We start from the raw sequence: 24,559 nt of genomic DNA on the forward strand, positions 1-24,559 counted from the left end.
ACTTCAGCTACTGAACAGAAACCTGCCATCTTCAGAAGTTTTCTGATGACTCTGCAATAGCAGGGGGTGATGAGGATGAGTACATGGCAACGGTGAAGGACTTTGTTGCATGGTATGAGTGGAACCACCTGGAGCTGGACAACAAATATTTGAGAGTGTATACTGACAAAAAACTGGACTGGGCTAAGAACACTGATGCCCTATACGGGAAGGGCCAAAGTCATCCGTATTTTCTGAGGTGCCTGAGGTCCTTCAACATCTGCCGGACTATGCTCAGGATCTTCTGTGAGTCTGTGTTGGTGAGTGCTATCCTCTATCCTGTTGCATGCTGGGGCAGCAGACGCCAACTGACTCAACAAATTGATCCACAAGGCCAGTGAGGTTGTGGGAGTGGAGCTGGACTTGCTGATGGCAGTGTTGGAGAAGAGGATGCGGTCTAAGCTACAGGCCATTATGGACAATGGACAATGGCTCCCACCCACTCTACGACACAGTGATGAGTCACAGAAGCACATTTAGCGCAAGACTCATCCCACCGAAATGCTCCACAGAGCACCACAGGAGGTCATTTCTACCTGTGGCCATCAAAGTGTGAAACTCCTCTCTTAATGGCTGACACAGTAGTTCATCTGTGCAATTTATTACGTGTGCAATAATTCAGAGATGCAATAATTTGAACTACTTATACAGTATGTATAAGTAGTTCAACTTTATATTTATATCACCACTGCCTTTACTGTATTCATAAGAATTCTCATGTACATGTTACAAATTTCAATTCTTGGTTTTAAATTTTTTGTGTTTTTGGTTTTAAATTATTAGAGTGTTTATTCTTTTTATGTGATAAATGGTTGAAGCTGTAACAACAGCTTCTGGGATCAATAAAGTATTTCTGACTGATAAAAGAACAAAATGATTATTTAACTACACTGTTTATGTTTTAAAACAAAAAGTAAATTCTGGGCCCTGTCAGTGAATGGTGCATTTCAATGTGATACGACAGAGAGCAGTGGGATTGTGGAGCAATGCTGTATGTGTGTGTGTACTCTGCTCTAAAGAAATACAGCAGAAATACGTGGAGCTCTGTCCAAAACATTTAGGGTGAAGACTCAGTGAAAAGCTACTTTAGGGGAGTGAACAGTCACAGCCGGCAACAATCGCAGTCATGCTGCTTACTTTCAGCATTACTCAATACACTGAGGTGTCTGTTGATAAACTTAGTTTATCTCCTCTGTGATTCATTTGAATACTCTGTTCCACTGTGAAAGCAACCAAATGCAGCAAAAGACACATTCTGCAAAAGTGTCCAGTCAAATACTGCAGTATTTATTTATTTATAGGTGCAAAAACTGTGTATGGTGGCAAGTAGGAGAGAATGAACACAGCACTAGTGTTCAATCTGGTTTTCGCACTTAATGACAATGGAAACAGCTCTCCCAACACCCACAATAAGGAATTTCAACCCCAACCACAGATGTCCCTCTATAGTATTTTTAATCTGTGTGTGTGTGGTTTAAGATGCAGGAACCTCCAGGTGCAGTACAGTGCAAAGATCTTTTCTCTGCCCTCATGTCCATAAAGTTAGCACTGGTTTAATAGTTTTAATTTGGTGATTCACTCATTATACACACAGTGCCAAAATCTCTTTTCTTTATATTTTACAGGAAATAGGTGCAGCCATTTATTGAAATGTGGAAACATATATCGAAATGCAGTTTATAAGTTTAAAACAGCGCTTGAAAGTCAATATTTGGTATGACTACCTTTATTCTTCAGCACTGTCTCTGAGGCAACTTTCTGTAATTTCTTTAAGCAGTCTTCAGGAATAGTTCTCCAGGCTTCTTGAAGGACATTCAAAGCTCTTCTTTGGATGTTTGCTGCCTTTTGTTCTGTTCTCTGTCAAGTAATGTTGAAGTCTGGGCTCTGGGAGGCCAATCCACGACTAATAGTGTTCCATTGTGTTTTTCTATCCAGGTATGTTTTTACCGCATTGGCAACATGTTTGGGACTTTTCTGTGCTGATAATTGAGCTTTGACCAGATCACCAACACCACTGGCTGAAATGCAGCCCCAAACCATGACAGAGCCTCACTATGTTTTACAGACAGCTGTAGACACTTACTGTTGTACTTCTCTCCTGATCTCCTCCATAGTTATTGATGACAATTTGAACAGAAATTTCCAGTTTGTGTTCATCACTGTTCAGAGTATCCAGGCTTATTGGAGTCACTGGGTGGAGTGCTTTAGGATGCTCTATCTGGTAGCACCGCTGTCCTACTGGGAGACTTCAATGCTGACGTGGGCAAATCAGCTGCCTGATCTGAACAGCTTGCGGTGTGTTTGCCTATAACGAACACCATGTTTGAACATAAGGGTGTCCATAAGTACACGTGGCACCAGGACACCAAACCACCTTAGAGCTGTGGCTGCAGGGTGGTTGGTGCCTGTTGTGGTTGTAATCCCCAAACCAGATGGTGGACACTGGAGGTGAAGGGAGCCATCAAGCTGTAGGAGTCCTATTGGGCTTGGTTAGCTTGTGGGACTTCAGAGACAGGTGGTGGGTGTCAGCAGGCCAAGTGGAACATGCTCAGGCAACAACTGAAAAAACTTGGGTGCTGGAGGAGTTCGTGAAGCCATGGAAAAAGACTTTTGTTCTGCCTTGAAGTGATTCTGGCAAACCGTCTGGCGACTTGGGAAGGTAAAGCAGTGCTCTACTCACATGATCCAATCTCATTGCACATTCTGTATAGTGTAGGGCTGCATAAAACGATTATTTTAGTAATCGAGTATTCTATCGATTATTCCATTGATTAATCGGATAAGAAATACTTTTTCTTATTAACAGTTTATCTGCATATTTTATCTTCCGTACTGCAGTTTTTTGCCGTGTGAACAAGCAGCGGTGAATGGAGCAGCTACGAAGTTCTCTTTTCTTCACCTTAACACTTGCTGATCAGGTGCTTGATGAAGGACCTCCAACTGTTTCCCAGTAAAGATTTTAATGGTGGTTACTAAAAGAAAAAGCTGCTGTTTTGGATGCTGGAAAAACATTTCATTTTGCACTACTTGAGCTCACCGTCTCTATAACAGCTTCGCCTCTTTGCGCTTGCGCAGTTAAAACCGCTGCCTGCTATGAGTGTTTTGAAAAACTAGTGGCTGCCATGAGCCATGGCACATGTGTGAGTAATGTTGTAATGCTTTGTATTCACAAGCATTCTCGAAAATACGTTTCTACTGCTTGTCTATATTTAGTCACTAATAAGGGATTAAAGTTTAAAAAATATTTTGACGGAGCCCCTCGGTCCTGGGGGGCGGGCCTTCCGGTACCGAACCATCGCTAGTGCTAATGGCCCGTACTCGCTAGCAAACCAGTTCTGGTAGCTACAGCTGAAGTAAAGACAAAAATAACAGCTGAAATTCTCAGCGAGCACAACACACACAAACACACAGAGAGCAGTGGAGGTGTGGAAATGCATGTCAGTGATGGTTGCCACCCATCCCGTAAAGTACGGAACACGGCATGTTACAGAGCCGTATTCCACGGAGTCCCGTAACATACGGGGTTCTGTATTTTACGAGACAGGTGGCAACTCTAGTGATGATCCGCTCTGTGTTAAAGGAAATCCATCGCAGTGACAGAGAGCTTTTTAGAATGTGTGTGTGTGTGTGTGTGTGTGTGTGTGCGTGCGTGCGTGATTCACACTCCAGTCCAGTAGGTGGCGGTAATGCAGTTCTATGTTGGTTTGCCAGCCACCAATAAACCCACAAAAAGATGATGGAGCACTAATGCTGCCAATGCTAGTGAGGAGCGCCGCTTACACCGAAACAGCCGAGCGCTGCAGAGTTTAAACGAAGCATCGACACAGTAAATTTGTGTCGATAATTTTTTAGAATCGATTTAATCGAGTTAATCGATGAATCGTTCCAGCTGACATGTCTTCTGTAGAGGAAATAGAGTCTGGGGATGAGAGGAATGACTCTCCTATGACTGGGAGCGAGGTCACTGATGCTACTTTTCCACCACAAATATTTATCAATGCATGATGTGTATGTGTGCATGCATGGATGAATTGGATTTGCTTTTTTCTTGTGTTTTTATGCATATATAAAAATAAACTATTTAGATTTGTGGTGTGTTCATTTAAAATAATGCTCAACTCAAAAGAAAAGCCTTTTGTCTGGTTTTAAAGGAACAAAGTGTTGGAGCAACCCAAAACTAGTATCACACACAACGCTTTACGTGCCTAAAAACTGTCGGCACATGACCATGACCTGAGAGATCTCATTAAGTGGCTACAATTATGAAATGTCATTGAAGCATCCAATGTTACTCGGTTTTCTAAATAAAATCTTATACGTCAGTTTACAGCACTGTTCCAATACTTGAGGCAGGAGAAGAAAAGGATCAACTCATCACTGAGGATGACAAACACACCACCAGTCAGGACGTGGCACTGACTGAATTTGAGTTGTGTATACTCAGGTGTACAGTTTGTGGACTTTCGAGATTTTGTTTCCTTTTTAGTATGATTAATCGTGTTTTCAGTTTTGGTTCTTTGGTTAGTTCCTCCCTTATGTTCTCTCATGTGCCTGCCTCCCCGTGTTGTCAAGTCTGCGTTCCCATTTACACACTTCCTGTTCTATTTTTGTGGCTTTTCCTCTGTAACTTCTATCCTAGTCATTATGTTGGTTGTAATCAGCTTTGTTCTCACCTGTTTCTCATCCTCTTGTTATCTGGTCTTGTATTTATTCTCGCACTCTTCCTTTGTTCTTTTTCGCATGCTCCCTCATGGCTGCCTCTCCTTGTGTGTGTTTGACTACCTGTTACTGCCACAGTTTACATATATTTAGTGAGATCTCAGCAATAAAGCTGCTCCCTAAGTTTATCTCGCCTCCTGAGTCTTGCATTGTGGGTCCATTCTCTGCGTTCCATACAGCCGTACATGACACAAACTTCCAGCATTTACAAAAGGCTGCTGTCAGTTAGCTGCGAGAGATGTGGAGTAACTAGAAAAAAAACACATTTGAGAATTTGTGTTGAGGAGGCCACTGGAAATGTTTGTCAGAAATATAAAATCTTAATAGGAACCACTGCCATAAACATGTTTCTACCATGTGAAGATGAAGTGTTGTATAAGGTTGTCACTGTGTGCTGTACCCTGACAAACCATTGCCCAACTACAATGTATAAACATGGATGATGAACTAAGATGTGATGATAATTTGTGTATACGTACAGTTAGACACTTTAAGTTAATATCCTTTACTTCCTTACTATTTCTGCAAGCAAAGCTGTTAAACATATTTTGCACGATGTCTGGAGGGATCTTTATGAACTTATTCTGTACGCTACTTGCCCCTTGTTATATTTTGTGTTAAACACAAGTTATGTCCAATGACATTTTTGTGGTGCTTTTGACTTCAAACCTGTGGTGTTCTTCTTAAGCACTTAAATAACGCTAGATTTAATCATGAAAATTTCTCTTCATTACCGATTACATTAAAAAATCTTTTAGACACAAGACAGTTAAGTCTGTTAACCAAATGAAAAACTTGACAGATTTATGTTTTAGATAACATGTACTTTTATTCACATTCACTTTCAAAACCAAAAGTAGCAGCACAATGGCAGACAATTCTTCAGTGTTCAAGAATCTTTAAGTCAGAATTGGATCATGTTTGACCCTGGGTGGAACGAGAGCAGATCAAAAGTCTTCTTTAGCTGTTGCATGCTGTACACAACTTAATGGAACCACACAACTAAGCAGTTTTGATCAACACCAGGTCAGCTTTGCTCTCTGGTCCACGATAAAAGCGCCACAAATTGACAACCGTTTCCCTCTTCCTGAACTTTTCTGCTACTATGTTAGAAGCTGTGTGTGTTCTTTTCCAATTCCCTCCTGAAATAGAAATCTCAGCAAGTGGCATCTGTCTTGCACCCCGAGTGACAGCTGAACAGTTCAAGTAGACACACACACCAAGAACCCGCTGTGCCTTTTTCAAGAGAGCCCTCCAGAGCTGTGGGTCAGGCGCCACATGCAACACCACACGCAACACCACACAGTCTACACAGTCTACTGCAACAAAAATTTGTTTGTACTTATTTTTAATATGGAAGACCCTTCGTAAGCTGCAGCTCTTCTTCCACTATTTCAAAACAGAAGATTTTATCTCTAATGTTGCATGCCTCCTCAACAGTAGTGACACAATACTTTTATAGGCATTTTATTTCAATGCAGGCTTTTCCACAACAAGTGCACTAGGTGCTCCCATCTGGTGATGCCTGAAGAAAATTTTGGGTTTGCCCACAATACTCATTTTGTCTTGCCCATGCAGTACCAGTACATCGGTTTGTTGCACTGCTGTTAGAATAAGAGAATGCTGTCACCATAGACAGTGCAGGCTTGTCCAAGTTTGAGTGCGCCTGCTCAGGTGCAATGTCTACATTGGTTGGCAAGGTTTTGCAGTGCAGGTGCAAAGCACATAATTTACTGCCATCCATTTTCTCATCACGCAGATGGTGCAGTGTAAAATAAATGTAAATGTAAAATTATCCATTCCAGTCCTTAGAGGAGGCACCTTTGCTGCCTGAGGGTTTATCAAGGTTTTTTCTTTTTTGGTTTTGCAGTGGTGAAGTCTATTTTGTGTTTTGCTTCTGCTCCCACTTTACTGACGCTGGTTTGCTTCATCCAGTATGCAGGTTCTCCAGTTACTGTTATTGCCTCTTTGCATTTGACAACTGCCTCCATCATAGCTGCAACATGTGTGCATGACTCTGCTAAACCAGTCATACAAGTGCAGTGACCTGAGGATAAAGCTTCTGTTGGCTCAATGATGGCCCAGGGTTCGAGTGACGTGTCAGTCAGGCGCTGGGAGTGCAAGACCTGTAGAAAACACATAAGCAGACAGACAACAACAGTTTACAATCATTCCCTACATTTTGCTTCATTTGTAAGGCTGTCTGTATTATTACAGTTAACTTCACTAATAAAAACTACTAATAACTTCACTTGATTACAGCCAAGTTAGCTTACCTTTGCAGTGACAACTGTGTTGTCACAGTCCCGCGTTCAAAATGTGAACAGATCCTGCACCCAGCCATTCGTGAAATGTCCATGGGCTTCGAGAGATTTATAGCTTTTGAACTCTTCATATATGTAAGCGTTGATACCATAAACAAGGTAATTTATCATGTACAGCACAGAAGATGGAGGCAACAATTTGGCATCAGAGTTCCAGTCTTTTGTTGTGAGCTGAGAGTTTAGCCAAAAACTATTCCCTGGAATCTTTGATAATTTTTCTCTCTCAATTCTACTTATTCTTCTCCAGATTGGCAACACGTTCCAAAGTTAATGCAAGGTCACTGACCTGCTGCTGTTCTTTGTGTTGTTTATATCCACGGTCCACTCAAAATGGCACAGACACATGACTGACAAAAACTGATGCAACACGTATTGTGGGATTTTTTTTCTTTTTTTGCTAGCCTGTCATGTCTGGCAGTTTTCTCAATCAGAATCATGATCCAAATGCATTGTTGTACCAAACATATTTACTTTTACAAGAACTCTATAAGTTCTCTATAGGTTACACTTGTTAATGTCTGTCTTGTTCTTTTATTTATTCATTCATTTTGATTCATTTTGATTGTTGTTCACAGAATATGACAGCCAGGTCTGTCAGGAAGGAAAGAGTAAGAGAAGAAGGCAGAGAAAAGAGGGGAAAAAGCAGAAGAAATAAGGGGACAGAGCTACAGTGTATCACAAAGTGAGTGCACCCCTCGCATGTCTGCATATATTTAAGTATATCTTTTCATGGGACAACACTGTCAAAATGACACTTTGACACAATGAAAAGTAGTCTGTGTGCAGCTTATATAACAGTCTTCATGTAGAGCAACTATGGCTACGTTCACACTGCAGCCTGAAGTGACCCAATTCCGATTTTTTGTGAAATACGATTTTTTTTGCGTGGTCGTTCACATTTCCAAATCCATGCGACTTGGATGTGATCTGTGTGAGAACAGCAGACGTAGTAGAGGACGCAATGTCACATGTAGTGAGCGCGCTCAATGTTTGCGGAAGTCACGTTTTCCTTCCCGCGTAACGGGACACAGAATAATGACGTTTGTTGAATATCAATGACGTGCAGGTCGGGTAAATGCGACCTGGCTGTACACACTCAGGTCGCATTTGAAAAGATCGGATACATATCGAATTTAGGACCATGTATCTACTACGTTGAATTGTGTTCATTTTGTCAGTGTTGTCCCATGAAAAGATATACTTAAATATCTGCAGAAATGTGAGGGGTATACTCACTTTTGTGATACACTGTAGATACACACACATAAACAGATTCATTTATATATATACATACACACACATACACACAATGTTGCTGTGTTATGTTGTAATGTATACGTGTGTGTGTCCCTGTCATGAAACGTGCTCAATAATGAGGGAACAATAAGCCGAAACTAGAGGTAAAGTGGGAAAGACCCGATTGCAAAAACTGCCAGACATGACAGGTCAAAAAGGAAAAAAAAAAAAAAAAAAAAAAGGGAAAGACCCAAGGAACCTGGGCCATCCACAGCCCACAGGAGCTCAGAAGACCTGTGGCCACACATCCCAAGATAACCACGCCCACACTCCAGAGGAGGAAGGAGAGAGACCCTAGATGGAGCTCCCATGGCCAGCCAGAGGTAATGAGCAGGCCCAAATTAGGGGGACAGATGTAAAATCAGCACTGACGAACTGCGCTCATCTACACAGCCCCCCAAGGCCATCATTGTCTAAGATGTAAATAAAATTGAGGACCAGGCAGCAGTGAAGAGACAAGTGGGGCCACCTCAGCAGCTCCACCCACTACCCACTGTGACACACCTGCCCCCCAAGACCCTACGTGTGTGTGATATGTTGTTTGATTGAGCAGGAGGAGGAGAAGGGTCAGGATACATATGACCAAGAGGCTCATTAAGCACCCCAGTTCCCTACACCCGACCGCAGGGAAGGGAAGGCAGGTCCACGGAAGGCAGGTCCAGGGCCTGGAGTGGCCACACCCCAGAGGACCACTGCACTCAAGGCCGGCACCCACCACCCACACCGCAGACAAACATGGAAAAAAACATGACACACACACACACACACACACACACACAAAGAAGACAGGACCAGTTGGCCCCTTGTGGGAAACCACCACTCCCTCATCTGAGTGTCCTAGAATAGGGTTACTGGGGCCCCACCCTGGAGCCAGGTCTGGGGAGGGAACTCGAGGGAGAGCGTCTGGTGGCCGGGCATTAGCCTGTGGTGCCCAGCCGGGCGCAGCCCGAGGAGTGTTGTAGGGGTCGGGTGCAGTGGGTGTCGGGCGTTGGCCAAGGGCGGAGGCCCTGGAGGACCAATTCCCAGCTATCGAGACTAGCTATTGGGACATGGAATGTCACCACTCTGGTGGGGAAGGAGCCTGAGCTAGTGTGTGAGGTTGAGAGATACCGGTTAGATATAGTTGGGCTCATCTCACTGCATGGCCTGGGCTCTGGAACCACCTCTCACCAGGGGCTGGACTCTGTTCCAGTCTAGAGTTGCCCCTGGTGAGAGGTGGTGAGCTGGGGTGGGTATTCTTGTATCCCCCCGGCTTGCTGCCTGTACGTCTGAGTTTTTACCAGTAGACAAGAGGGTTGCTTCCCTGTCCCTTTGGGCCAGGGAATAGGTCCTGACTGTTGTTTGCGCTTATGCGCCAAATGACAGTTCAGACTACCCACCCCTCTTGAAGTTGTTGGGTGGGGTGCTCAAGAGTGCTCCATGTAGTGACTCCATCATCCTGCTAGGAGACTTCAATGCTCATGTGAGACCTGAAGGGGCATGATTGGGAGGAACAGCCTTGCCCGATTTGAATCCGAATGGTGTTTTGTTATTGGCCTTCTGAGCACACCACAGTTTGACCATAACAAACACCAGGACACCCTAGGTCTCAGATTAATGACCAATTTTGTAATCCTATCATCAGATCTGTGGCCATATGTTCTGGACACTCAGGTGAAGAAAAAAGCTGAGCTGTCAACTGATCACCACCTGGTAGTGAGTTGGATCAGGTGACGGGAGGATGCTGGACAGACCCAGCACACCTAAATGTATTGTGAGGGTACACTGGGAACACCTGGCAGAGGCCCCAGTCCATGGGATCTTCAAATCCCACCTCTGGCAGAACTGTGTCAGCATTCTGACAGAGGCTGAAAACACTGACTCCAAATGGACTATGTTCTGCAGCTCAATTGCCGAGGCTGCTGCACAGAGCTGTGGCTGCAATGTGGTTGATGCCTGTTGTGGTGGTAATCCCCCAACCAGGTGGTGGTCACCAGAAGTGAAGGGAGCCATCAAGCTGAAGAAGGAGTCCTATTAGGCTTGGTTAGCCTGTGGAACTCCGGAGTCAGCTGACGGGTACCAGCAGGCCAAGCAGAATGCAGCCTGAGTGGTGGCCAAAGCAAAAACTCAGGTGTGGAAGGAGTTCGGTTAGGCCAGTTAGGACAGTCTAGGAAAAAGACTGTCGGACGGCCTCGATGCAATTCTGGCAAACCATCAGGTGACTCAGTAGGGGAAAGCGGTGCTCCATTCACACGGTTTGTAGCGTGGGTGGGGTGCTGCTGACTTCAACTGAGGCTATAGTCAGGTGGTGGAAGGAATACTTTGAGGACCTTGTTAGTCCCACTGACATGCCTTCTGTAGTGGAAGCAGAACCAGGGGACAAGGGGGATCACTGGGGGTGAGGTCAGCGAGGTGGTTAAACTACTCCTTGGTGGCAGGGCCCCTGGGGTGGATGAGATTCACCCTGAGATCCTGAAGGCTCTGGATGTTGTAGGGCTGTCTTTGTTGACACGCCTCTGCAACATTGCATGTAGATCTGAGGCGGTGGCACTGGATTGGCAGACTGGGGCTAGTGTTCCCCATCTTTAAGAAGGGAGACTGCTCCAACTATTGGGGTATCACACTCCTCAGCCTCCCTGGTAAGGTCTATGCCAGGGTGCTGGAAAGGAGGGTCCATCTGTTAGTCGAACCTCGGATTCAAGAGGAACCCTGCGGTTTTCATCCTGGTCTTGGAATGCTGGACCAGCTCTTTATCCTCTTGAGGATATTTGAGTGTGCATGGGAGTATGCCCATCCAGTCTACATGTGCTTTCTGGACATGGAGAAGGCATTCAACCATGTCCCTTGGGGTATCCTGTGGGAGGTCCTGTGCAGGTAAAGGGTGTCTGACCCATTGTTGTGGGGCATTCAGTCCCTGTAGAGTCGCACTGAGAGCTTGGTCCATATAGCTGACAATAAGTTGGACTTGTTTCCTGTGGGTGTTGGACTTCGCCAGGGTTGCCCTATGTCACGATTCTGTTCATAATTTTTATGGACAGAGTTTCTAGGCGCAGCCATGTGGTGGAAGGCTTCTGCCTTGGTAGCCTCAGAATCTCATCTCTGCTCTTTGTGGATGATGTGGTCTTGTTGGCTTCATCAGGTGGTGGCCTCCAGCTCGGAGTCAAATGGTTCGCAGCCGAGTGTTAAGCGGCTGGCATGAGAATCAGCACCTCTAAGTCCGAGGCCATGGTCCTCAGCCACAAAAGGGTGGAGTGCCCACACTGGCTCAGAGATGAGTTGCTGCCCCAGGTGGAATTTAAATATCTATGGGTCTTGTTCACGAGTGACGGGAGAAGGAAATGGGAGATCGACAGACGGACTGGGGCTACATCTGCAGTGATGCAAACGCTGCACCGGTATGTAGTGGTAAAGAGAGAGCTGAGCGTAAACGCGAAGCTGTTGATTTACCGATCGATCTAGGTCCCTACCCTCACCTATGGTCATGAGCTTTGGGTAGTGACCGAAAGAATAAGACCATAAATACAAGCGGCAGAAATGAGCTTCCTCTAAAGGGTGGCTAGCATCTCCCTGGGAGATAGGGTGAGGAGTGCAGCCATGCGGGAGGGGCTCAAAGCAGAGCTGCTGCTCCTCCACATACATTAAAACACTGTGGAGGGAAAAAGATGCAGCTTTTAAATCTGGAGATAAAGACCCTTATAGGGCTGCTAAATACAAATTTAGAAAGGCACTAGTCTCCACTCTGGAAACAACAGAGCGTTATGGCAGGGTTTCCAGTCAACAATTAATTACAAGGCAAAACACATTTCTTTGGATACTGATCCTAATCTACATCATGAATTTTATTTTATTTTATTTATTTCAGATTTAAAAATGGAAAAAACTCCCAACCTGTCACTGTTAATGACTCCTGTCATGTGGGTAATAAAAAAAAATAATAAATAAATAAATAAACTCCGATCCTACTGCTCCACCATTTTTCATCAGGGAGCATGAGGTAAGGAACCTTCTGCACAGGCAAAACAGCAGAAAGGCAGCTGGTCCTGATCAGGTGTCACATGTTTACCTCAAACACTGCGCATATGAACTGGCCCTGATTTTAACTGATATTTTTAACTGCTTCTTAGCTCAAAAGAAAGTTCCAGTATGTTTTAAATCAGCTGTGACTGGACCTGTACCTAAGAAATCCAACCCAAGCTGCCTAACGACTATAGACCTGTAGCATTAGCTATCATGAAAATATTTTAACAACTGGTATGTAGACACCTTTCCAGTATCACCCTAGGAGATCTGTTGATGATACTGTGTCATTGTGTCTGCACTCTATTCTGCAATATATGTCGTCAACTTCTAGGAGAGGCTGCGGTTAACAAGATAGCACAGGTGCCTCTTTCAGCTAGCACTGTCACTCAGCACATTCAAGAAATGGCAGAGGATATTGAGACACAATTGTTGGAGAGGATAATACATCACCATGGTACACACTCCAAGTTGATGGGTCTACAGACACTGACAACAAGGCAATACTACTTGTTTAGGTGTGATATCTTTATCAGTAAGATGTGCATGAGGGTATGTTATGTGCACTATCGTTGCCAACCAAAACCAGTGCCGCAAAACTATTCAAGTCACTGGATGATTATATATCAGGACAACTGAAATGGGCCTTTTGTTTTGGCATATGCACAGATGGAGCTGCTGCCATGACTGGATGGCTGTCTGGTTAAACTGCTCGGATTTTGGAGGTTGCACCTGAATGTGAGTCTACGAATTGTATCATTCAAAGGGAAAGGCAGGCTAGCTGAAGAATGCCACCTAAACTTAAAAGTGTGTTGAAAGATGTTAAATTTATCAACCACATCAACTCATGCCAGTTCAAACAGTTTTGAGAAGAGATGGACACGGAGCACAGACGCCTTTTCTTATACACAGAAATAAGATGTTATCCCATACCAGAGTGTTTGCATAATGAGAATCGCTGCAGAGATTTGTCTCAGAAAAAAAGTCACTGCTCGCAGTAAATTTCAATGACAAAGAATGGGTCACAAAACCCGCATACTTGTGCAACATATTCAACCTGCTCAATGAACTCAATCTGTCACTTCAGGGGAAGATGACAACAGTCTTCAAGTTGGCAGATAAAGTAGCAGCATTTAAAGCCAAACTGGATTTGTGGGGATGGCATGTGAACAGAGGTATATTTGACATGTTTCAAATGTTAGCGGGACTTTTGGAAGAGACTGAGCCCTAGCCATCATTCTCCCAGCTGGTGAACAATCAGCTGTCTTTGCTGTTGAGTGCTACTTCCCAACTGCTAAAGACCCATGAACTGATAAGGAATTGATCCACAACCTGTTTGACAACAAATCTGGCATGTCTTTACAAGAAGAGGATCAATTGCTGGAGATCACAAATGACGGCAGCCTTAAAAGGATGTTCCAGACAGAAACTCTGCCAGTGTTCTGGATAAAAGTCATGGCAGAATACCTAGAGATCACCACAACAGCCCTAAAAACCCTGCTGCCATTTCCAACATATTTATATTATACATATTTATGTGAAATGGGATTTTCTGCAGTGACAGCGACAAAAACCAAATTGCGGAGTAGACTCAGCAACACACTTCAAGTGTCATTGTCTCCCATTCCCCCCAGATAGGATCATCTTATTGCACAGAAACAAGCTCAGGACTCACACTAAGCCAGCATTATGGTGAGTTGTATTTTTCATGCACTTTATATTTGTTTTTGCAGTTTCTTATTTTGAGAGTGTGTTTAAACATTATCATGGCGACCAGAGAGTGTTTGGGGCAGAGAGGCTGTTGTTATATTATGTTATTGACGCAATGTTGTAGGACGCTGCTAATAAAGTTGCATAAGAGTACAGAGATTCATGTTTATTATTATATTTGGAAAATGGCCCAGTTTTTATGCCGGTAGTATAATGTCTTTATTTTTTGTCGTATTTATCTGTCACACCTTAATGGCCGTTCCGTGAAAATATTGTCTAACATTAAACCGGTCCACGATGCAAAAAAGGTTGAGGACCACTGATCTAGAGGGTCCTGGCAATTATGCAAAAGTTCTCTTTGTTGATTTCAGTTCAGCTTTTAATACCATTTTGCCATCCAGACTCTATGATAAGCTTTTTCATATGGGAGATGAGCAATCACTGTGTCAGTGGGTATTGGACTTTTCAACAGACAGGGTTCAAGTAGTCAAATGTAAAAACAAAACATCAACACCCCTAACCATCAGCACGGGAACCCCACAGGGGTGTGTTTGCCTCCACTCATGTGCTCATTGTATACAAATGACTTTATTTTACACCGTCAGTCAGTTAAACTGTTCAAATTTGCAGATGACACTACAGTGATGGGTTTAATCACAAGGGATGATGAATCAATGAATAAGACCCAAATGTCACTTCTGGTAGACTGGTGCAGCACAAATCTAGAACCGATCTAGAAGACCAAGGAAGTCATCGTGGACTTTTGCCGCAACACAAAGATCACCTTCCCTCGGTCTTCAATAACACAGAGGTGCAGAGAGTGGACAGCTACAAATTCCTAGGTGTTAACATCTAATCCACCTTGAAATAGAAGGACAATGCCATATCTGTTTTAAAGAAATCCCATCAGAAACGGTTCTTTTTAAAACAGTTAAAAGAAAGTGTGATGTGTCCAGCAGAGATTTTTTACAGTTTTATCGAGGAGCTGTGGAGACCATCCTTACTTTTGCCATAACCGTCTGGTTTGGGAGTGTGACTGCAGAGGAGGAGAGGCAACTGAATATGGTGGTGCATGTTGCATCCAAAATTACTGTGCACGATGTCCCAGTTATTGCTGATATTTATATGAACAGGTTGCACGAGAAGAGCCTGTTGATTGTAAAGGATCCTTCCCACCCAGCTAACTGCCTTTTTAACTTTCTCCCCTCACAGAAAAGACAAAGAAGTATCAGCACAAAAATGACCAGATTTCGAAACAGTACATACCCACAGGCTGTCCAACTCCTCAACACCTTGGAAGTATTTAAAACACAACAACTGAAGTGTTTTATATTTACTTTTTTTTTTTTAACTTGATGCTGCTAATTGCTTTACAGAATTTTTAATATTACCATCTGGCATCTATTCTGTTTTATGGTCTAGATTCTAACTTTATTCTATGCATTCTATGTTTTTAATCCCAGTACTTATTAATTTCTATTGTATCACACTGAGTGAGTGTTCTTGGTAGTGCGTGGGTCTTAACTGAAACAAATTCCTATCGACAATGTTGATATGGAAATAAAGTATTGAATCTTGAATCTGAATCTGAAAATACTAAAACAGTCAACACCTGGAACTAAGGAGTCATAAAGGCTAATGAATAAAAGGAACTCAAACCCTGAGGTTCAACGAAACTCAACGACAAATAGCAACTGCAACTAAGCACTACAGAGAAATACTATGGAAAAACACAAAGATAAATTATAAACAGAAATCATACATGGAATCAAACAGAGTATATGCAACCTTGTCAAATATGTAACATTGTCATGGTCCTGGGTCCTGGGCCTGCTATGGGAGTAAAACAGGAAAATTATGTTTTGTGGCACAACACTTCTGTCTTTGTGACAGCGCCTGCTGTGATACCATTGAAAATCACTAGAGGCGCAAACATGTATTGTAAATTTAGCTAAACTGTATTTTTGTCTATACCAGTGGTTCCCAAAGGTACTGCAGGGTATCCCCATGGAATTTTCTGTTTTTTAAGGGGACTAGAGCACTCTTGACTTTGGGAACCACTGGTCTATACTATGCTTTGCCATAGTTCAAGTTCTTTCAGTGTGAAGTAACTGGTAGGTTGCAAAGCTATGTTTTCAAAGTAGCTCCCCCCAACACTGACAAAATGTAGCATATTTATTGTAGTGCCACTAAACTTGTCTTTTTTGAGGATTTTCAGTGGTTTGAGTTTGTATGTATTATAAATGTGTTATTAAAGTGTGGGGAGCAGTATATGTTTTCATTTGATATACTTCTGTTATGGGGCGGCTGTTGTTCAGGTGGTAGAGTGAGCTGTCTATCAAGCAGAAGTTTGGTAGATCAAACCCTGGCTCCTCCAATCTTCGTGTCAAAGCATTGGAGAGTGTTAGAAAAAACATTTAGGCATGGATAAAAGTGCTGAATATGTGTGACTGGATGAATGGATGAATGAAACCGCTAGTAGAGAAAGAGCTTTCAGTGCCAGAGAATTTTCTGTGTCCAACGCCGAGAATGAGAAATCCTACATGTAAAAAAAAACAAACTCATCAGCTAATTACTGAGAATCAGTTTTTACTGTCAACATGTGTGACATCAACAGAATCACTTGAATCTACAGTGTTTATTACACTGTTCCTACGTATGCCATTCCATGGCATGAACTAGATAATGTTAATACACTGTTAATTCATTTGTTTCACATGTATGGACAATGTTAAACGTACACAGAACACAGGAAATATTTTCATATGCTAGAGATAGCAGGTTCAGAAGTGCTAACTGGAAACAGAAAGGTGTTTTACATTCTCTTGAGTACCTGTGTGTGTTTGTTGAAGTGCTTAGATGCCCAGTTCTCGATGTCAGTCTCTGAGGAGGGCTTTCTCAGGGTGAACTCTGGGAAAATGCCACAGCTGGCGCTAGGCATCATATTCCTTGCATTTCGACTGGCTTCAAATTGGGCACAGGCTCCGAGGTCCTCCGACTTAAAGGTGAACAAACAGAGAGAGAATGAGGAAACAGACAATTTATCCCAGTGTTGCTGCTGCTGCAAAACATTCAGAAAGTTTCTTTAGCATTCATAGGTAACTGACCAGGGTCAAGACTGACATATTTATGTGTCAGTACTGACAAGGTTATTTCAGTGCAACAAAGCCAATTGATACTTCAAATTGAAATACCAGCTATGGATAAACCAAAGACATCAAGATTGTAAGACTCTTTCATGGCGTTATCCGGCTATGCCAGGATGACAACATTAAAAGGAAGATTGCAGTATGGCTGTTTTTGTTCATTTGTGAAGAAATTCATAGAGCCATTGCTGGTTAAAGTTAAAGGAATACTTGGCTCAAGAGTTCTGACTCTATGTCAGGCTGTCAGTCCTGAAAAGAAACATGGGGTTGTTCCTGTTTTCCTCCTTCAGTGATGAATAGTAAGACATCCTAGAGTTACAGAAGGTTAAAAAAAGAGTAAAACACTTTTTTTCGAGACTAGGTACAGATCTTCTGTGGTTGGTAAATCTGGGTGGACAATGGGGTTGGACAATGAAACTGAAACACCTGTCATTTTAGTGTGGGAGGTTTCATGGCTAAATTGCACATTGCACCAGTAAGAGCAGAGTGTGAAGGTTTAATTAGCAGGGTAAGAGCACAGTTTTGCTCAAAATATTGCAATGTACACAACATTATGGGTGACATACCAGAGTTCAAAAGAGGACAAATTCTTGGTGCATGTCTTGCTGGCGCATCTGTGACCAAGACAGCAAGTCTTTGTGATGTATCAAGAGCCACGGTATCCAGGGTAATGTCAGCATACCACCAAGAAGGACGAACCACATCCAACAGGATTAACTGTGGATGCAAGAGGAAGCTGTCTGAAAGGGATGTTCGGGTGCTAACCCGGATTGTATCCAAAAAACATAAAACCACGGCTGCCCAAATCACGGCAGAATTAAATGTGCACCTCAACTCTCCTGTTTCCACCAAAACTGGCCGTCGGGAGCTCCACAGGGTCAATATATCAATATAGCCAAATCTTTGGTCACTCGTGCCAATGCCAAACGTCGGTTTCAATGGTGCAAGGAGCGCAAATCTTGGGCTGTGGACAATGTGAAACATGTATTGTTCTCTGATGAGTCCACCTTTACTGTTTTCCCCACATCCGGGAGAGTTACGTTGTGGAGAAGCCCCAAAGAAGCGTACCACCCAGACTGTTGCATGCCCAGAGTGAAGCATGGGGGTGGATCAGTGATGGTTTGGGCTGCCATATCATGGCATTCCCTTGGCCCCATACTTGTGCTAGATGGGCGCGTCACTGCCAAGGACTACCGAACCATTCTGGAGGACCATGTGCATCCAATGGTTCAAACATTGTATCCTGAAGGCGGTGCCGTGTATCAGGATGACAATGCACCAATACACACAGCAAGACTGGTGAAAGATTGGTTTGACGAACATGAAAGTGAAGTTGAACATCTCCCATGGCCTTCACAGTCACCAGATCTAAATATTACTGAGCCACTTTGGGGTGTTTTGGAGGAGCGAGTCAGGAAACGTTTTACTCCACCAGCATCACGTTGTGACCTGGCCACTATCCTGCAAGAAGAATGGCTTAAAATCCCACTGACCACTGTGCAGGACTTGGATATGTCATTCCCAAGACGAATTGACGCTGTATTGGCCGCAAAAGGAGGCCCTACACCATACTAATAAATTATTGTGGTCTAAAACCAGGTGTTTCAGTTTCATTGTCCAACCCCTGTATGTATCAATGAAAAGGGACATTGTGGTCTTGAATATACAATGCTTCAGACAAAACAAGATAAATAGAGAATAAAAAAGGACTGAAAATTTGTGTAAATAATTACGCATGGTGTTTATTATAATTGTAGTTTGTGGTTCATTGTGGTTCATTGACTTAGTCATGGATTTTGTCATCAGCCCACTAGACCCGTTTATGTTAATAATGATACTGTCATGGGGAGGTGGATTGACATTTGTCTATATTATTTTAGTGATTTATATGATATTTAACATGTTTCCAATCTTAACAAAATCAAATTGCTTTTATACTACAAGGCATGTTCATTCACACACACACACACACACACACACACACACACACACACACACACACACACACACACACACACACACACACACACACACACACACACACACACACACACAGTGAAACACTGTGTGGAGTTTCTGTGTTCTCCCAGTGCCTCTACAGGTACAAGTACTTAAGGTGGGTTAATTGGTGAGCCTTAATTGGCCATGGATATTAGGTGGATAAAGTGTACAGAATGCTTGTTTGGTCAGCAAGACTAGAAAAGCACTATATAGTCCAACTTAGGCTGGAGGAGCTAGAGAAGCACAGACCTCCGTCTCCCCAATTACCTACTTCAGCTTATCCGGGGAATACAGAGGTATTCCAAGGCCAGCTGAGAGATGTAATCTCTCCAGCATGACTTAGGTGTATTTGGGGCCTCCTCCCAGTTGGACAAGTTTGGAAAAACTCACCCAAGAGGTTCCCAGGATGCATCCCAGTCAGATGTGAAAAACACCTCAACTGGCCTTTTTCAATGTGGAGGAGTGGTTTACAATAAGTGGTTTCACCCAAAACCACTGATTGTAATGACCCACGCCTCCTTTCACATGAAAAATAGTGGGTCACAACTAGGGCTGGGCAATATATTGAGTTTTTAAGAAATATCAATATATTTTCATACGTGATATAAGATGAGACAATATCATTTATATCGATATAGTCTATGCTGCATTACAGTCATACTTGTAGATCCACCAGTTCACCTTTCTCTTCTCCCAATTTGTCTCTGCACAACTTCACACTGCCCAGCCTCTCTCCCTCACCGTTTCACCCGTAAATCATGCAGGAAGCGACAGAATGGCAGTGATACCAACTTAGCGACTTTGTCGCTAGATTTAGCCACTTTTCAGACCCCGCTAGCGACTTTTTTTCCAAAAAGCAACTAGTGACAAATATAGTGACTTTTTTCCTATGACATTGGCAACTTTTGGAGAGTTCTGGAAACCTGAAATCCTCCGCTGTCACCACGTTTTGTGTACATACAGGCTTCATACTGCATCTGTTTGTATGGTTTGGCATCATCCGGACCCCCAAGAGTACCAGGCTGCAGGCAGTCACGTGACCTTAATACCGGAAGTGGGTCTTTTCGTGTGTTCATGATGCAGCCGGCAGATATTTAGACGTCGCATTGAGCAGGTGGGCCCATTGCTGTGATACATCAGTACATATATTCAGTCTGTTTACATGTGTTGTTATTTGCACAGAGTACTAGATGTACAGGAGGAAGCACTTTGGTGAAGTCTACTTCACTGGAGACTGGCTAAGTCAGCTTTTGCTATTTTTGCTCTGTATCTTTTCTGTTTCCTTTTTAATAGCATAGCTGTGAGTCTTTTGTTATAGAGAAAAAAAAAACAATTTATTTGAGGAGCATTATTATTTAAATATGCCAATATTTTTGAGCAATTAAAATAAAAATAAAAATAGAAATTGCCGTGTGACATTTGACATTCTGGAAAAATGCTACTACTGTATATCATAAGGTCTAACCTATTTGAAGAGATTAGAGAAAGCTAGAACTGTTTAAATTAATACCTACTGTGCTATGTTTGTCTTACTGCATTAGATTTGTCTTATCTAGAACATATACCTGCTTTGGAGCAGATTACGTCAAACCAGGGTTAAACCCAAAGTTAAAATGCCAAACACCACATAAAACAGACCTCAGAGCTCTGAATATTGTGTTTTCTCTTGTTACATGTCTGGTTATTTCAGCCAAATCACCTGCTCCTCATTATTAGTTCCCAATTGCTTCCCAGTTTTATCCACCATAACCCTGCTTTAGGTTTGCATCCAGCAGTTTCTACAGTGGTGGCCGCAGTTTTACAACTATTCTAAAGGTTCAAGCCACTAGGAGTAAGCAGAAATAAACAAGCACCCATTTTCCTCTTGGGTAAGTGTTTTTCAGCACTTTCCAACCTCTGAGGGTAGAGACATATGTCATAGCAACAAGTGTATTCATTTCATATCTGGCTTTTTATCAAACTTAGCAAAGATAAATTTTCACTGTTCTGCACTTTACAGTTTAGTTGAACTTATGTGTTCCAGTTGTACTTTAAAATGTACATAAATAATCATTTGTATTCTTTATAAATTGCTTTACACCCATACACTAATTCTCCTAAACATTTAAAACCACACCTGTTTTGTGTAGGCATGCTCCCTGATGTATGACGTGTGTTCCCTAAAGTGCTGCGATAGCCTCTCACACTAGCAGTATGAATATTACATATGCCAATCTGAGAATGAGTAGGCATTTGTCAAACATATCTAGCTTCCAACAGTGTGGGGGCGTGACACAGGACAATACCAGACCTTGTCAGGGGTTGCCTGCTGTTGAGGGAGTGTGTAGTTGTTTGAGTATAAGTGATGGCTGCAATTCGGCTACCCTTTGGGCTCTGAGTTAAACAGCAAAAACATGCAGAAATAGTTTCAGAACAAAAAAGAATCTAATTAGTGATGAGACCAAAAGATTATGACTTTTCCTCTGGAGTAGAATCCCAATCCACACTCTCAATCACAATCCTCCCTACACATTTAGTTGAACCGTTGTGATCACATAGTTGTAGATATGGCTGCCTATATTAAAAGTATTACTTCAATCCAAATTTAAAAAATTAACTTACAAATATTTCTGTATTTAGTTTCTTGTTCACAATGCTGGCTTCCATTTGCCAAATAAGTTAGATCTCCAGGGAATATCACCCTAATTATGCCCCAACCAATGATGCTTTTGTTTAGCTCCAGTGGAGCACGCAGGTTTGCTGTTGTTCATTTTAAAACATCAAGATTCATCTTTTTTTTTTTTCTCATTTCACTGGGATTTTATCATGTTTATGCTAATTCAGATAAATTACCAAGATACAGCTCATTTATTAATACCTGAAGAAAATGCAGTAAGAATACATTAAAATCTGCAAGTCCTCTTAACTATTCAGTTAATCAGTCGTATTTATATTTGAATTCAAAGCAACAGATAGTATACAAAAGAGGTGAAGAAGATAGTGGAGGCAGGGTGGAGTGGCTGGAGACAAGTATCACGAGTGGTTTGTGACAGGATACCAGCAAGAGTGAAAAGGAAGGTTTACAGGATGGTAGTTTGGAGATGTTGGCACTAACAAAAAGACAGGAGGCTGAGCTGGAGGTGGAAGAGTTGAAGATGTTAAAATTTTCACTGCACAGCTCAGCTCACGTTGAGTGGTTTGGAGACAAAGTTAGACAGGCAAAGTTGGGACGGTTTGAATAAACGCAGAGGAGTTATATTCAATATATATTCAACAAAGGATGTTGAAGATGGAGCTGCCAGGCAGAAGGAAAAGAGAAAGATGTCAGAGGAGATTCATGGATGTAGTCAAGGACATGCAGAGGGTTGGTGTAACAAAAGAGGATACTGGGGTTATGATGAGATGGAGGTAGATGATTTGCTATGGCAACTCCTAAAGGCAGCAGCCAAAAGAAGATTTACTTTTGAATCCTAAAGCGTCCACAATCTCTCACTTCACACACTTTTTTATTGTAGATTTTTAAAACAGTTTTGCTCCTGCAATCAATTCTGTTTGTAAAATACAGATAGTAGCTCCTAAGTCTTAATAGAAGTCTGATACATTTCTAGGTCGGTTGTATATATATATATATATATATATATATATATATATATATATATATATATATATATATATATATATATATATATATATATATATATATATATATATATATATATATATATATCCTGATCAAAATCTTAAGACCAGTCAAAAAATTGCAACAACTTGCATTTTGCACTATTGGATCTTAAGAAGGTTCTAAGTAGAGCTTCACAATGCTAAAAGAAGAAATCGATGCAAGAGACAAAAACTTTTGAGCAGGGAATTTTCTGAAAACTGAACATGATTTTTTCAGCTGATCAAAAGTTTAAGACCACAGCCTTTAAAAGCCAAAAGCTGTGCAAAAATTTAGATTCATGGAATTTTCTGTCAAGTCTTAACACTGTCAAGACCTCCTGATGGCAAAAGCAAAAAAGCTCACTGACTTTGAACGTGGTAGGATTGCTGAGCTGCATAAACATGGCCTTTCACAACGTGCCATCGCTGCTGAGGTTGGACGCAGTAAGACAGTGATTTTGCATTTTTTAAATGATCCTGAGGGTTATGGAACAAAAAAGACAAGTGGTAGACCCAAAAAAATTTCACCATCGCTGAGCCGCAGGATCCGATTGGCTGTCCATCAAGACACGGGACGATCCTCTACCCAAATTAAGGCCATTTCTGGTGCTGACTGCAGGCCAATAACCATCAGACGGCATCTGCGAGGGAAGGGCTTCAGAAACAAAAAAACGTCTTCAAAGGCCACGTCTTCTTCAACGCCACAAAATTGCCTGTTTGGACTTTGCAAGGGTGTACAAACATGGGACATTGAAAGGTGGAAGTTTTCTTCTCTGATGAGAAAAAATGTAACCTTGATGGTCCTGATGGCTTCCAAGGTTACTGGCATGACAAGGAGATCCCACATGAGATGTTTTCTACACAGCACAGTGGGGGGGGGGCATCATTTTGGGGTGCGTTTTCCTTTAATGGAACAATGGAGCTTCACTTTGTGCAGGGGCGTCAAACAGCAGCTGGCTATGTGGAGATGTTGCAGCGGGCATCCCTCATGACTGAGGGTCCTCGTCTGTGTGGTAATGACTGGGTTTTTCAACAGGACAATGCTGCAGTTCACAATGCCCGCCTGACAAAAGACTTCTTCCAGGAGAATAACATCACTCTTTTGGACCATCCTGCATGTTCCCCTGATCTAATTCCAATTGAGAACATTTGGGGATGGATGGCAAGGGAAGTTTACAAAAATGGACAACAGTTCCAGACAGTGGATGCCCTTCAACACTTGGAGCAACATTCCCACTAGCCTCCTGGAAACACTGGCATCAATCATTGACTTAGGTGTATTTGGGGCACCAATCGTTTAGATTGTTTGAAATGATCAACAAGAATGGTGGAGTTACTTGTTACTGAGTTTTTTGTCTCTTGCGCCGATTTCTTCTTTTAGCATTGTGAAGCTCTACTTAGAACCTTCTTAAGATCCAATAGTGCAAAATGCAAATTGTTGCAATTTTTTGACTGGTCTTAAGATTTTGATCAGGAGTGTATATAGCCATTCTCTTCCGCTTATCCTGTTCAGGGTCGCGGGGGGCTGGAGCCTATCTCAGCTGTCATATGGCGAGAGGCAGGGTACAGGTCACCAGCCTGTCACAGGGCTAACATAGAGAGACAGAGAACCATTCACATTCACATTTACACCTATGGGCAATTTAGAATCACCACTTAGCCTAACCCCAGTAACGGCATGTCTTTGGA

General features: G+C 42.5%; 1 protein-coding gene across 2 annotated transcripts in view; it reads right to left on the reverse strand.

Annotated features, from left to right (window-relative positions):
• arhgap39 (Rho GTPase activating protein 39) overlaps positions 1–24,559 on the reverse strand; it is a 113,018-nt gene that overhangs the window by 31,689 nt on the left and 56,770 nt on the right. For both annotated transcript variants that reach the window (XM_030726540.1, XM_030726538.1), the window contains one exon: positions 16,918–17,082. In XM_030726540.1, the coding sequence (XP_030582400.1) occupies positions 16,918–17,082 (165 nt within the window). The remainder of the gene's footprint in view (positions 1–16,917; positions 17,083–24,559) is intronic.

This window comes from Archocentrus centrarchus, chromosome 4, assembly GCF_007364275.1.
Source record: "Archocentrus centrarchus isolate MPI-CPG fArcCen1 chromosome 4, fArcCen1, whole genome shotgun sequence".
NCBI lineage: Eukaryota > Metazoa > Chordata > Actinopteri > Cichliformes > Cichlidae > Archocentrus > Archocentrus centrarchus.